Here is a 14,276-nt window from a genome sequence, read left to right on the forward strand (position 1 = left end):
ATGGAAAGTCAATTAGAAAGGGTAAGACGATTTACTTGTCATGAAGTACATCTTCCATCGTTACCATGGAAACTATTTGGAGGAAAAAAGTGTTCATTCTTATTGTGTTAGACACGACATACTTCACCTTAACGTTACATTTTAGTACCACTATGTAATAACAAACTACTATGCCAAAGAGTCGATTGAAGCAAACTTAGATGACAAAAGTAATAATGCAAAAGGGTGTTTGTATTTTTTAATGTTATCATGACAGTGCCCACCGCCATCGCCACAGCCGCCACCATCACCACCAACGGTCGTCGCCGCCGAAACATCCACCACCACCACCACCACCACCACCACCACCACCATCACCACCACAGCATATTGTTTCTTTACATTTACAAGGACAAGAACAAGAATAACAGTAAAATAACTAACAGTAATACTCACGAAGAAGAAGAGGCGTGATAATAAATAGTAAAAATAATTAGCTAAGATCATTATTTCAGCAAACAGTCATCGATCACGACTTGTCTCTCTTTGTACAGCGAAAATGTGAGAACGGAGTGAATGAATTCCTAATAACAGACTACCTCGATGAGTTGGGACCTGCTCTAGACGATGACGATAGACTTCTACTACAAGAGACAAGAGATCTAATCATGCAGGAATCTAACTCCGTGCTATCAAACGTATGTTTTACCGTCATCGGCAAGGCAATTAGGGTTCAATTCTATTGTGGTGATGAGAATAATAAGTGCTCTATACACCTTGATGGCACTGATAAACCCAAGGGGCATTGTAAGTACCAATGATTATGTATAGTTCTCATAAAGAATAATCATCTCTACTTCCCTCCAGTAGAATATACATCATTACCATAATCTTCGAAGTTCAATGATCTTCACAGGCATCATTCTCACTGCTGTGGTAAAATGTTAATACAGTCTCAACAAGTCTTTTTAGTCATTTACATATATGGTAATCCATACTTTATGATAATTACATATATATCCTATTTGACACAAGAAATCATATTTTGTCGTGATGTTATTTATCCATCATTTGTAATCATGTGTGACGTATATCTTTGTATGATCCTGTAGGGAGAGAACGAGTCGACTATGACAGTTCTGATAGTTCAGACGATGAAGTGTCTTCAGAGGATGAAACAGAGGTAAAATTTGTTATGTTTAACAGACTCCATGGCGTTCCTTTGTGTTGAATGATATGCACGCGCGTGTGTGTGCATGTGGTGGGGCGGGGACGGGAGAGTGGTAGGAGAAGGCCCCTCTCATTATCCCATGCAAACAATGGTTTCATACCACAGTTTCAATATCTTCCATCAGGAAAAAGAGTTTTTTGGCTGTTGGTGAAGTCAGGATTTCATGTGCAAAATAGAACAATATATCAAATCACGATTACAACAAAGAACAGTGACGTAAGGAGCAATGGGGTCAGAAACAACAACAACATCAACAACAACAACAACAACAATAACAACAACAACAGCCACTAACAAATCAACTATTAAAGCTACAACAAATAGATTTACGAATGCAACAAGCAAAGAAACAATAAACAAACACCGGGAGCTAAAAACACATACCAGGTACAATTTGTTCCTTTATTAAGCAAATTAATAATACAACCAATTATTTTATTACTAAGACCACTATTACAATTCTTTAGGTTCATTCTTCTGAAGGCATAACAAAGCCGTCAATAAAATGGAAGGATTTTGAGAATGTTAAAAGAATAGAAAATTCGGAATTGGAACGAGGTTATAAATTTGCTGTTGGACGATTCCAAGGAAGTTGGAAGGGAAATCAAGTTTTTATTCGCCAGCTATTAGGTAACTATAGAAACCTCTCTGTTGTATGCACTATTTTCTGTCATGACAAATTGGAACGATCACTTTTAAGGCTGATTTTTTTTGACTGGGGAAGTCACTTTCATAGCCGTCATTTTTTACTTTGAAAGGACCAGTTTCATGGCTGACTTTGAGAAATATGTATGGTTATACTAATAAAATAGATTTGCATAAGGGATGGGTGTATAATTTGTAACGTGCCGTCAGTGACACCACCGAGCTGGGTATTAAGACCTTCGACATTTGAATATATCTGTCTTACAGCTATCGACGACTGTGAGCTATTCAAACATGACGTGAGCGTTTTGAAAGCGTTGGACCATGATCACGTGATAACATTTCACGGTATCTGTGATGATCCACCCTATGTCGTGACGGAGTTTATGGAAAACCGATCCTTGTCTGAATTTCTAAAAAGTAAGCTTGTTTTTAAAGCGAATTATTATATGATGTTATGTTATGTTATGTTATGTTATGTTATGTTATGTTATGTTATGTTATGTTATTTAAAATAGAGTAATGTAGTGCATTAACAGAGATGTCCACCTTTCAGGCAACCAACAAATATAAGGAGGATCTTTGTAACTACTTCTGTGAATCATTGATCTTATAAACAGTTGCTAATGTTAAAGTGGATGTAGTTTTTAGAAGCGATCTGCTAAATTAACACTGACTTGTATTGTATGTACAATCACGGTTTTCCTAGTTTGGTATTACACTGTATTGGTTTCAGTTACAATGCATTCGTTTTTATACTACCTTGTTTAGCTCTTTTTTCTCCTGTCTTTCTTTCTCTTTTTCCTGCCTTGTCTTGCCTTGCAATGTCATGCCTTGTCTTGTCTTGTCTTGTCTTGTCTTGTCTTGTCTGTTCTTCCGCTCCCCTCCCCTCCCCTCCCCTCCCTTCCCTTCCCTTCCCTTCCCTTCGGATCTCTTCTCTTCTCTTCTCTTCTCTTCTCTTCTCTTCTCTTCCCCTCTCCTCTCCTCTCCTCTCCTCTCCTCTCCTCTCTTCCCTCTTCTCTTCTCTTCCCTTCCCTTCTCCTCTCCTCTCCCCTGCCCTCCCCTGCCCTCCCCTGCCCCCTCTGTTCTGTTCTGTTCTGTTCTGTTCTGTTCTGTTCTGTTCTGTTCTCTTCTCTTCTGTTCTGTTCTGTTCTCTTCTCTTCTCTTCTCTTCTCTTCTCTTCTCTTCTCTTCTCTTCTCTTCTCTTCTCTTCTCTTCTCTTCTATTCTCTTCTCTTCTCTTCTCTTCTCTTCTCTTCTCTTCTCTTCTCTTCTCTTCTCTTCTCTAGAAAGCGAGACAACATCCTTATCTGATGGTATAGCTATGGCATGTCAAGTAGCATCAGGTATGGCCTATATCGGGTCCAAAGGTTACGTTCATCGTGATGTAGCAGCCCGAAGTATACTGGTTGGTAAAAATAATATATGTAAAGTTGGTAACTTCAAGATGGCTGGTAAATTAAACAAGGCAAGTAACCATTCGTCGTCCCGTTTAACAGTAGCTTTTATTTGTCAGAGTCTGAGTAAACCCATGTAAATCGAATTATCAAACCGTCTACTGTCATATGACGTGTGGTGTTTGTTTACGAGTTATGTATACATTAACAAAATATTAGGTGGACACCGTAACACATATATGACAGACAATTTGAGATAGTATAGATATGTTTAGTGACCCCATATTTGTCATTGATGGGTAGCATTGTATCTACATTTAGACATGTAAAAAAAGAGTATGTATAAAATTCGAAGATTCACCGATTGAATGTGCACTATTTGCAAGTCTACCTCCTGGGCTTTGATACATAAATATCATATTTTTTCATATTGCTTAAAGCAGATTAGATTTGTTTAAAATGGTGATAGTTGCTTTTGTATTTTATCAATCTTTTAAGCCATTAATCTATATGACTCCAAACCAAGTAAATCTTTTACCTATTGAACTTAGATAGATTTAGACACGTATATATACTGTCGATGCAGGATGCCGATGCAACACTGTCACAGTTATTGAACACTCTATACAGGTTACTGTTTGTAGAATCTTCATTGCATGAAGTAGTATAAATGACCTTGGGGCATCTTGAATGATTGATAGATTTTATTTCGTTTTCCATCATTAAAAGATCTAGAAGGCAGTAAGCTAGTTTTGATATATGCAGTACACCACACATACGTATATTGTAATTTGATCTGGAAGCAATAAACGCCTTTTTGCCCTATGTTGTGATTTGTTATATGGACGTTGTTATAAAGAAAGATGGCGGCGCCCATATGTTCGGTATGTAAGGAACTTCTGATTGGTCCCTGAGCTGGAGGATAATGGTACAGGTTGACCATGTGGTGGCGTGCTTAATGATGCAAGATGAGCTCGAGAGAGTAGTGTATCATATCATGGATCTATTATCTCAATAATAGATCCATGATCACATTAACTACGTCATTTGAGCATAGTGAGAATTGATAGATGCTAACGTGTTATATTTATAGGACGGTGTTTATGAAATGTCGGCTGACGATATTATACCCGTTAAATGGACGGCTAGGGAAGTGTTGCTGGAAATAAAGTGCACCGTGAAATCTGATGTCTGGTCGTTTGGGATTTTATTATCTGAAATTGTTACACATGGACAGTTACCTTACCCAGGTACGTGCTACAGACGATGGCATCACCTCTATCTTGGAGGAAAAGAGTTCTTGAATGAAGGACGAAACACCCTTCTACAAATCTTGTACATCCAGTGGCACCGGCCATATACTTCGATAATGCTAATCTGACAACTTTATTCCATACGGACTGTGCTGGGTCAACCATGGTGGATTTGACCAAACCAAAAATAGTGGCATGGCCCGGTCTATATATATAATCTAATGTATTTAGAGAGATTACATTGACAAAAGAAATTCTACTTACTTTTGAAACTATCAGTAATACCTGTCATGAAGGACAAACTGAAAGAAGCTCTTCCCGAATAAAAATGCAAAATATGAACCTTTATTCTCTAGTCTGGAAAATCCACATCAGTTGAGATTTTCAAAGGTAAATAGGGATAAATACCTTAATAACCTTAAGAATTTTGAGTAAATTTAGAGTGGTTATTTCTAACTTGAAAAAAGTAGGAGTGAATATAGGTATACATGTTATTAAAGTAAATATAAAGAGGCGAGAACGATTATAGTATTTGTATACATTTGAATGCTTAAACCGTCAAATATATCAGATTGATATACAAGCTCTTTCATCTATGTTAGCCACCTATATCAAAACTAATAATCTGGCTCTGTTTTTTTTGTAGGCATGGTGAATGCAGAAGTACAGAAATTCGTTACCAATGGATACCACATGCCTCGTCCTGAGAAATGTCCAAGGAGCTTGTACGATGTCATGGTAACATGCTGGGAACCAGATCCTGCTGAGAGGCCCACCTTTGAACAGATGCAAGTGGACTTAATGGCTTTGAAATTATGAGATACTTTGGGCTGTAAGAAAAAATAGCCTTTCTGTTTTAATAATGAATAGCAGACGCTTATTAAAGAAAGGGGTGAATAGAAATTAAGTATTGCCTAAATTACCCACCTTTCCAAACCACTACCTACCTCTACAAACCCAACGCGTCAAGCTACCAATACCAACCACTAACAACCTACATATACCAAGACATAATTCTACCAACCTACACTGTCACTTACCTCTGCCCACTTCTACGGCTGACACTGTGTGACACATTATCACATACTACGGGGCAGAAATCTTATCAATATATTATATTGCTATTTATAATTATGTTTCCATAGTATGAGATACCTCTTACATTATCCAAACCTTAACGTAGGACGCACCTCATATACTCAAGTACCATATTCATCGATGATATACACCGCTGCCTTCAATGGCGGCCACTTTTGCCATACCTCAGAGTTTACGTCACACGTTTGCTATTTTTTTAAATGCATATTTAGTATAACACACCCATGGTGTTAATAATAATAATAATTAGTTTATTGATAAAATAGACTGACCCAATTCTGAAATATATTCCGTTAAATTACGATTATTTACAATTCGACCAAAAGCTAGTGCAGCGTATATATACAAAGTTAGTGGTTGGCATGACGACCATCGACCATGTGCTCCTTTACATATCTAGCTCCTTCCAAAAAAAAAAAAAATTCTAGTGATATAGAAATTTCGCCAAACAAAAATGTAATTCATAATTGTTTTGTTTATGAATAAATCTGCCTTTAAATACAATGTCTATTGAAAGTATTTGAATGTAATAATTTTACAACAAACTCCAATATGCCCCCACTGAATGCGGTGCTACTTGGAAGAGTTCGACCGGAAGTTGTGGAGGTCGTATGCGTAGGAGCTTGCTCGTATACTGTTACTTAGTTTGAGAAAAGTCGAACTCATACTTAAATCTTTATTAATAAACAGTTTCAACTTATTCTGTTGCTTTGTTCAAGCAAACTTGCTATTCCGAATGTCCCAATCAAGATAACATACATACATACATACATACATACATACATACATACATACATACATACATACATTTACTCCTAAAAAAACCTTTAGAATGTACGGCTATAGTGTATTCAATTTCCACATTTTGAAAAAAAACCAAACTCATTTGCTCCTTTTCATGTTAAAACCTTAAAAAAGCACAGAACATGAACTGTGATGTACAATGACAAAACATTAAAACGTATAACCTACGGATATGCTACAAATGTTATATCTAACTTGAACGGTTGCTATAGCAATGGCTGATTTTCTAATCATTGTCATGAGATTTTGCGACATAATGGATTATTGATTAACGTGAAACATTTTAAAAGATTAGTTTGAAACGTTACTATAATACTGTAACTTTGATTTTGCTAGAGGCGATAAGTTTTACTCCGACAGTGTAAAATTAATTGCTTTTAAGCTTGTAAATTAACACGCAAGCAACAAAATGTATTCAAAAGGCGTTTGATACAATACGATTCTGACACACCCGTTTCCTTCTAGACTACTACCTTCCCATGTTGACTTTGAAATGGAAACGTATGTTTGCCCTTAAACTGAACGAAGAGATTATTAGTTGCAATATATACTATTCATTTACAGTGCAGTGACTATAGAATGGGAATTGAATCTCCAAAGAGGGTACACTTCATGTAATTTGAACGTCACGGAAGATAATGATGGAAAAATCTGATGTAGGAATACCATTCGATTTCTTTATTTTCCTTCATTCCGGGAGTGATCCCCATCTTCCTTATTATACACGTCATCGGTAAAGGTCAAAGGCCCGATAGCGTCATTTTCAATTTCTTACTTGTCGGTGAAAAAACATAACTTGACGTTTGTAGGCGTGGTAAGATAAGACTGAGTTTTGCTTACTTTTTCAATCCACACTAACTAATAGTCATTTATTCCACCACCCCAATATGCATATTTTCGACTGAGGATCACAACGTACCCCTCCCAAAAACATCGACGTGAGGCGTATTTGTGGTGTGTATATTTGTATGATTGCTAAGTCGAGTGCAAGAAGGTCGTATCTGATATACAAATTGTATAACAGATACAACCTTCCTGCGATGTCAATGACGTGACGTAAATGTAAAATGATGTTTGTCATTCTCCTTTCTATCTAGTCAGATTACCAAGCTGTATAGATTATCGTACAGACATGAATTTCTTACGCGGTTCTCCCATTCTTATTTTTTGGCCCATGACTATAAGCTCTTCTCGCCCAGCAGCAGCCCAGCGGTGTTCCTACCTGAAAATATGACCAAGGTAGCCTATGTATTACTTTTATAAAGATAAATACAAGAAGAGCGATGAATCAAATGGAAAAAATGACGAATTTGCTAAACTTGGCATATTTTAGAACTCGCAAAGTCGAAGTTTAGATATGTCTGCATTATAAATTCAAACAAGTTTAATAAATTATATCCTATCTTTGTTTTAGTCTCCAGATACCTTCAGCAATTCTTGAAAAAAATGCCGGGTCAGTCCGTGTAACTCTTCTCTTTTTTGAGGAGGAATAAAGGAACAACAACAACAACAACAACAACAACTCACTCACTCACTCACTCACTCACTCACTCACTCACTCACTCACTCACTCACTCACTCACTCACTCACTCACTCACTCACTCACTTTGTATTTTTGCGAATTGAGTTGTAACTCTTCTCTTTGAGGAGGAATAAAGAAACAACAACAACAACAACAACAACAACAACAACTCACTCACTCACTCACTCACTCACTCACTCACTCACTCACTCACTCGGTCGGTCGGCAACAACAACAACAACAACAACTCACTCACTCACTCACTCACTCACTCACTCACTCACTCACTCACTCACTCACTCACTCACTCACTCACTCACTCACTCACTCGGTCGGTCGGTCGGTCGGTCAGTCAATCAATCAATCAATCAATCAATCAATCAATCAGCCTGTCTGTCTGTCTGTCTGTCTGTCTGTCTGTCTGTCTGTCTGTCTGTCTGTCTGTCTGTCTGTCTGTCTGTCTGTCTGTCCGTCCGTCCGTCCATCCATCAGTCAGTCGCTTCAATATTAATTAATAGGCTAGTCAATCAATTTCATTAAACAACTCAACTCCTTTGCATCAACCAATGACCTCTTAGAAGTATATAAAAAATAGAGACTACCATAACGACACTTTGACTGCTCTAAAGTGGACAGTAAAAATTAAATGTTATTGCTTTTTTCCCGAGAAAACCTTTAAATCTTGATTTCAACGCATTACATGTATTGACACGTACATACTATATATCAAACATCACCTTATCAGTATTAAAGTGTTTTCACTTTTCTATGTTCATCGCAATTAAAAAATGAATGTAGTACATTAGTTATTTTATACATCGTATTCGGTTGTTCGCGTATGGAAAGGGTGTATCCTGAATTAGAAATTACATAAGAGTTCAAGAATTATTGTAATCTTTGCGTATTATAATGCATAGTGTAGAATTTATTCCAAGTATAAAAGAACGAATAGTGTTACTTTGAGAAACCAACGCTTTACATTTAGTGACCACCCTCTGGCAGGGAATACACGGTTCTTTTCAATGTATCTTCACTAAAAAGTCCTAAACATCAGAAATATCAAATTCGCTAGGGTAATAGTAAATAGAAATTCAAACCTTACTACTGTGTACATGGCTTTATATATAATGTAATTTTAGATGTTTACCTAATGTAAGCATTAGATGGGAGCGGCTTCATATAACATATCACAAATATACTAAAGTAATTGACATGTCAAGAGCAGCGGCTATTACTCGTCTTCATCACGCCTTACAGTAATCAATCATTCAGCTATCCTGTCAATGCAACATAGTTTATATAAATTCATGTACATAAAATGCCGACCAACGGAGTATGTAGTCTTTCACCAAACAAATGCCAATCTTAAAGAAGAATCATTACTTTTGATGATTTCGGTTTCCAATTTCCAAAGACATCAATATTTTGAGACAATTAGTGGTGAATACGCCATGATGGCTGAATATCACACATCAAGTTTTTTCGCGTGTCTACAGCGCCTTCTAATAAATTGTTCTGCGCTGGAATATCACACGATATTACTTATTGCCATACTTCAAGGAATTGATGTACAACCATAAAATAACACGTTTATTTTAGTCAAAAGAGATTACATGTACAACCATCTTCAAGTAGTATATTTAATAAATACTAAATTGAATTACCAAACTGATACAGAATTCTAAACCCCACAGGACCACTTTTCAGAAGCACGAACGAATCTTTTAACGACTATTTTAGGTACATGCAAATACTAAGTTAAATTGACTACAGACATGGTAACAGTTTGAATGTAGTAACCATTATGAAATGCAGTCTGTAGACCCATAGGCTAGTGAAGAATTGGTCAAATCAACCATGCCCCAAGGGGACCAAAGCTGGCGGTATTTTAACATGAATACATGGTTTTAATACCAATGAAAATTTTATTTTACCCCTGTAAAGTCATTCCTTTAGTAAGATCAAACTTACCCCCGGGCAAAATGTTGGAAAAAAGACATGCTAAGATCTATATTGTTACCGAAGCAAAAACATAATTCAATCGTGTATGTATGAATTGTACTAAGGGCTGAAAGACATGACAAATTAGCTATCGCTAGTTACATAATAGAACTCCCTGAGTAGTGAGTACAAGTGTATCGCAATTACTCTAGCTTTTTGTACGAGTGCCTGCGGCAGAACCGTCACGTGCACGAGCGCATTATAAATAAAATACAGCAGAAATCAACGAAACCACTCATGAAATATACTCCGAGTATCGGCATTGGAATTAACGCATCAAGTGTTTTTGTAACAATTATATTATGTTTATCAAAAACAATAAATTACATAAAAACACATGTTTATGAGACTCTGTATAATGGAACGATCGCACGTGCTCATTTGCATACACAGGCAAATGTCGTGCACTTGCCAATAGTATGTGCGCGCATCGACGCAAGTGATCAACGGTAAACATTAACTACAATTATTGATATACATTTATATTGTTGTGCCACTCGCACCATTTCGAAAGGAGAAGCGAATTTGGCTTTTGGGCAGGCGACATTTTGCTGTTTTGTAGATAATATGCTTATCTGGAGTCATTTCTTTTCTTCCTACTTATGAGTTTTGGTACGCGATAACCATACCAGTTTTGAAATAAATATTGCAATAATTATTTATGGAATGGTTTAGTAACAACTCGTTCAATTTTTTGAAAAAAACAAACGCGGATTCATTTATTCTATTCATTTATTAAGTATTAGTGCAAAATGTACTTTTTTTATCGCCCTTGGCCAGATTTAGTTTGAAAAACATTCATGCATATTGAGAACAGATTAAGGTTTAATCTCTGTTCTTTACTAATGGCACAAACCACGCGTCATATGTCGAAACTATATGAACATGCCGCCAGAAATAGACTGTCGATTTTTGTTTAAATATTATAATTCAGTTTTATATTTTACTACGTTCCCAAGTCAGATATAATGATTTTCAGTGTTTTCACAACTGAATTTAAGCCCATGGATACATATTATATTCACAATCGCACATATGGCAATGAGTTAAACTATCAAATAATAAATCATCTGAACGTTCTGCTCAGTTCAGGATAAGAAATTCATATATTGCCCACCAGGAAAATGTAAGCAGATTAATGGAAGTAAGAGCATGAAATGCAGCCCAGTGAGTATAATATAATTTTTATAAATCCTCGATACAAGGAACAGGTACGTATTATTATAACTAACACTCTAATAATATTGTATCGAACACAGACACACACACACATATACACAGACAGACACAGACACATACACAGACACACACACATACACACACAGACAGACAGACACACACACACACAGACACACGCACAGACAGACACACACAGACACACACACACATATACATATGTGAATATAAGTATTTCGCTAGAGAGAACAGTGCTCGATGCAAATATTAGTAGCAGAGCATTATAGCCTTAATAAAAAAAGAATAAGGACGATGTAATAAGTCGTTACTCAGAGCTTCAGGCTTCGTGCGATCATCAGTCGACTAAATTGGGAGTAATTGGAGTCCCAATTTAGTTGTCTGATGATCGCTCGTTACATGTATATATTCATATGAATGTAAGTGTCTCGCTGGAGAGAACAACTATAGAAGTAAACCCCCGTAAGGAATAGTTTAGTTCGACCATCTTGTTACGCAATATATACATACAAACATTAAATATATATATATATTATAATTTTTATTTCAAGGTGTTTGTGAGATTTCTGAGAAAATGTTTCGATTGTTTCAATTATTCAGCTTGTAGACTGGTATTTTAAAAGTCAAGAAAGTGTTATGTCTTTCTAAATGTATGGTTCATTTGTCTAACAAGGCAATGCCTGTCTCATGTTATTGAAATGGGGTAGGACTTGAAGGTAAACATGTGAGAGACACAAGGCCAAAATGCCAACAGCTTTCGTGATTGATAATTTCATGTTTTAAATGCAGACTAATTTTCGATTTATGTTGAAAGTATTACGTAGGAGTAATGGAATAATACTAAAGGTTAGATAAAATAATCATTCACTTTTCTTTTCACTGACCACTATTTGTATACTTTTAGCAAGAAACTAAGAAACTGTCAGAATCGCGTTTATAGGTATGATAATTTCTGTACATTGTAAAAAGCGAAATATTCGTCTGTTATTCTTTTTCCATTATGAATATACCCATGGTCTACTGCTTATTTTTCTAAAGAACACCAACTACACCCACAGAAATAAGAAAATGAGATGGCGTTATGTAGATGTTAATATGAAAATATGACAATATAGCTGAGATTGAATAGACTACCTTCGGGTTATCATTTTAGTCCTGCGCAAACCACCAACGAAGTTTATGATTGACTCATAGCTGGGCAGTAAATCTGTAGAGATTACATCGCATCGCTCATACATAAAGGAACATTGAACATTGAACGCACAAATGCTGTTACATGTAAAGTTGATATCTGGACACTTGTATCCAACTTAATCATGGTGAATGCTACAAATGCTACAACTAAGCAACTGACCTCGGCACTCCGTTTGACACCTATATGGGCAACTTTGCTATCGGCTTCATTCGAGATAATTATTTGCATAGGTGGATTGATTGGTAATGTTCTCTTCATTACTGCTGTTCTTACAAGAAAGAAGTTACGAACGTACAGTAACATCTTCCTGATAAATATCAGTGTCACCGATTTGATAGCTATCATCTTCGTCAGCATACAAAGTGCGGACTCTTACATTCAGCGTGGATGGCGTTGGGGTCATGTCTACTGTGTAATTCACAACTACCTGCATGCCTCTTTACTAAGTATCTCCCTGTGGTTAACCACCTTCGTGGCTGTTAATCGGTACATTTACATTGTCCACAAGCCTAGATACCAGCACGTCACCAACAGAGCAACAGTCATACTGGGACTGGCATTTGCATGGATGCTACCCATCGTACTTGTATGTGATGACTTCATCCGAAAACCTTCTTCTACTTACGTGGCTTCTGCTTTTCGTTGCATCTCGATTCCTCTAGCGGCACCGGTTTTCGTTGTTTTGTTCTACGTTCCGTCTGTTATTGCAGTTCTTAGCTACATCTTCATATTCATCTACGTTCGCAGAGTACGGATTCGTATTAAGGCTCATGATAGAAACAACCCGAATAGTACAGCCAATAAGAAAGATGGTCCGAGTTCTCAAGAACTTCGCATGGTTGTGGTAACGATGGCGGTGTTTTTTCTGGTAACGCTTGGGTACATGCCTTTCGTTCTTCTGCTCGCTGCCTACCAAGCTATGGGGAAAAGAGCACCCCCTTTATATATGGTTCTTTTATACCCCTTGCTACATGTTTGTGGTCTGATGAATCCAATCCTCTATGGAGCTACAAACAGAAATTTCCGTGCGGCGTACGGAGAGTTGATCAAATGGAAGTTCCTCCGTGGTAAGACTACCGTAACACCATTAGGAACAGTTTCAGCGGGTACTAGCAATACTGTGCCGTCGACCACTGGACGCACTCAAGAAACATCGGTCAATTAATGAACAATATTTTAGCTAGAGTCAGCCCTCTTCAAAAAGAACTATTGTTTTCTACTTCAGGAAATAATACCAAAAAAAAAATATTCAATTCTTTTTATCATTGTTTAGTATCTAGCACCATAATTGCATGGTTGCTACCCATCGTTCTTGTATATGATGACTTCATCCGAAAACCTTCTTCTACCTACGTAGCTCCTGTTTTTCGTTGCATCTCGATTCCCCTAGCGGCACGGGTTCTCGTTAATTTGATTACAACATTTGTAATATGTTAAAGTACCAAAACAAATCCCATATATCTAACCATTTATAGTATTTACTATACACATGCAATGACATCATTTGTTTTCTTTTTTTGTAATAAATCAGTCGCTTGCTATTTGTATGTATGTCATAAATGTCTTGGATGATTTCGTATCACACGGTGAGTGGGCTTACAAAACATTAACCACAAAGAAGTAATATAAATCAACTTGTTCTACTAGTTTCGTTTTCAAGTAACGATTTAGGACATACATTTGCATACTTACATAGAGCAACCTGGTAATGATATATCTAAATATTTGATTAATTGTGTCAATGTTCAAACACTGCTTTAATAGTTGGCACTGAAAAACATCAAATAACAAGTTAGCGGAATACTATACTAAAAATGTATGCTACGAATGAACGACGATTGATATTGACTATTTGCTTTAAAAAAATCTTTGTAAATCATGTCACGTATAACTATTGAAATTAAAAAGAATGAATGAAAAGTTTGATATTACAAGAAGAAAGATAATTGATATTTGA

At 36.6% G+C, this 14,276-nt stretch overlaps 2 protein-coding genes across 2 annotated transcripts; both read left to right on the plus strand.

The window, feature by feature from the left end:
- LOC144445802 (tyrosine-protein kinase SRK3-like) lies at positions 1-5,323 on the plus strand. Its single transcript, XM_078135442.1, has 8 exons — positions 1-21; positions 534-786; positions 1,092-1,171; positions 1,705-1,840; positions 2,123-2,279; positions 3,148-3,322; positions 4,345-4,501; positions 5,151-5,323. The coding sequence occupies exons 1-8, from the start codon at positions 1-3 to the stop codon at positions 5,321-5,323; spliced, it is 1,152 nt and encodes a 383-aa protein (XP_077991568.1).
- A 7,117-nt stretch (positions 5,324-12,440) lies between these two features.
- On the plus strand, positions 12,441-13,484 carry LOC144445803 (melatonin receptor type 1A-like). Its single transcript, XM_078135443.1, has one exon. It carries the CDS (start codon positions 12,441-12,443, stop codon positions 13,482-13,484), a length of 1,044 nt encoding a protein of 347 aa, XP_077991569.1.
- Positions 13,485-14,276: the final 792 nt, after the last annotated feature.

The sequence above is a fragment of the Glandiceps talaboti genome, chromosome 14, assembly GCF_964340395.1.
Source record: "Glandiceps talaboti chromosome 14, keGlaTala1.1, whole genome shotgun sequence".
NCBI lineage: Eukaryota > Metazoa > Hemichordata > Enteropneusta > Spengelidae > Glandiceps > Glandiceps talaboti.

Coding starts and splice junctions, on each gene's coding strand:
- LOC144445802 (XM_078135442.1), top strand. CDS start 1: ATGGAAAGTCAATTAGAAAGG. Junction 22..533: donor TGGAAAGTCAATTAGAAAGG/GTAAGACGATTT, acceptor CTCTTTGTACAG/CGAAAATGTGAGAACGGAGT. Junction 3,323..4,344: donor TGGCTGGTAAATTAAACAAG/GCAAGTAACCAT, acceptor TTATATTTATAG/GACGGTGTTTATGAAATGTC.
- LOC144445803 (XM_078135443.1), top strand. CDS start 12,441: ATGGTGAATGCTACAAATGCTACAACTAAGCAACTGACCTCGGCACTC.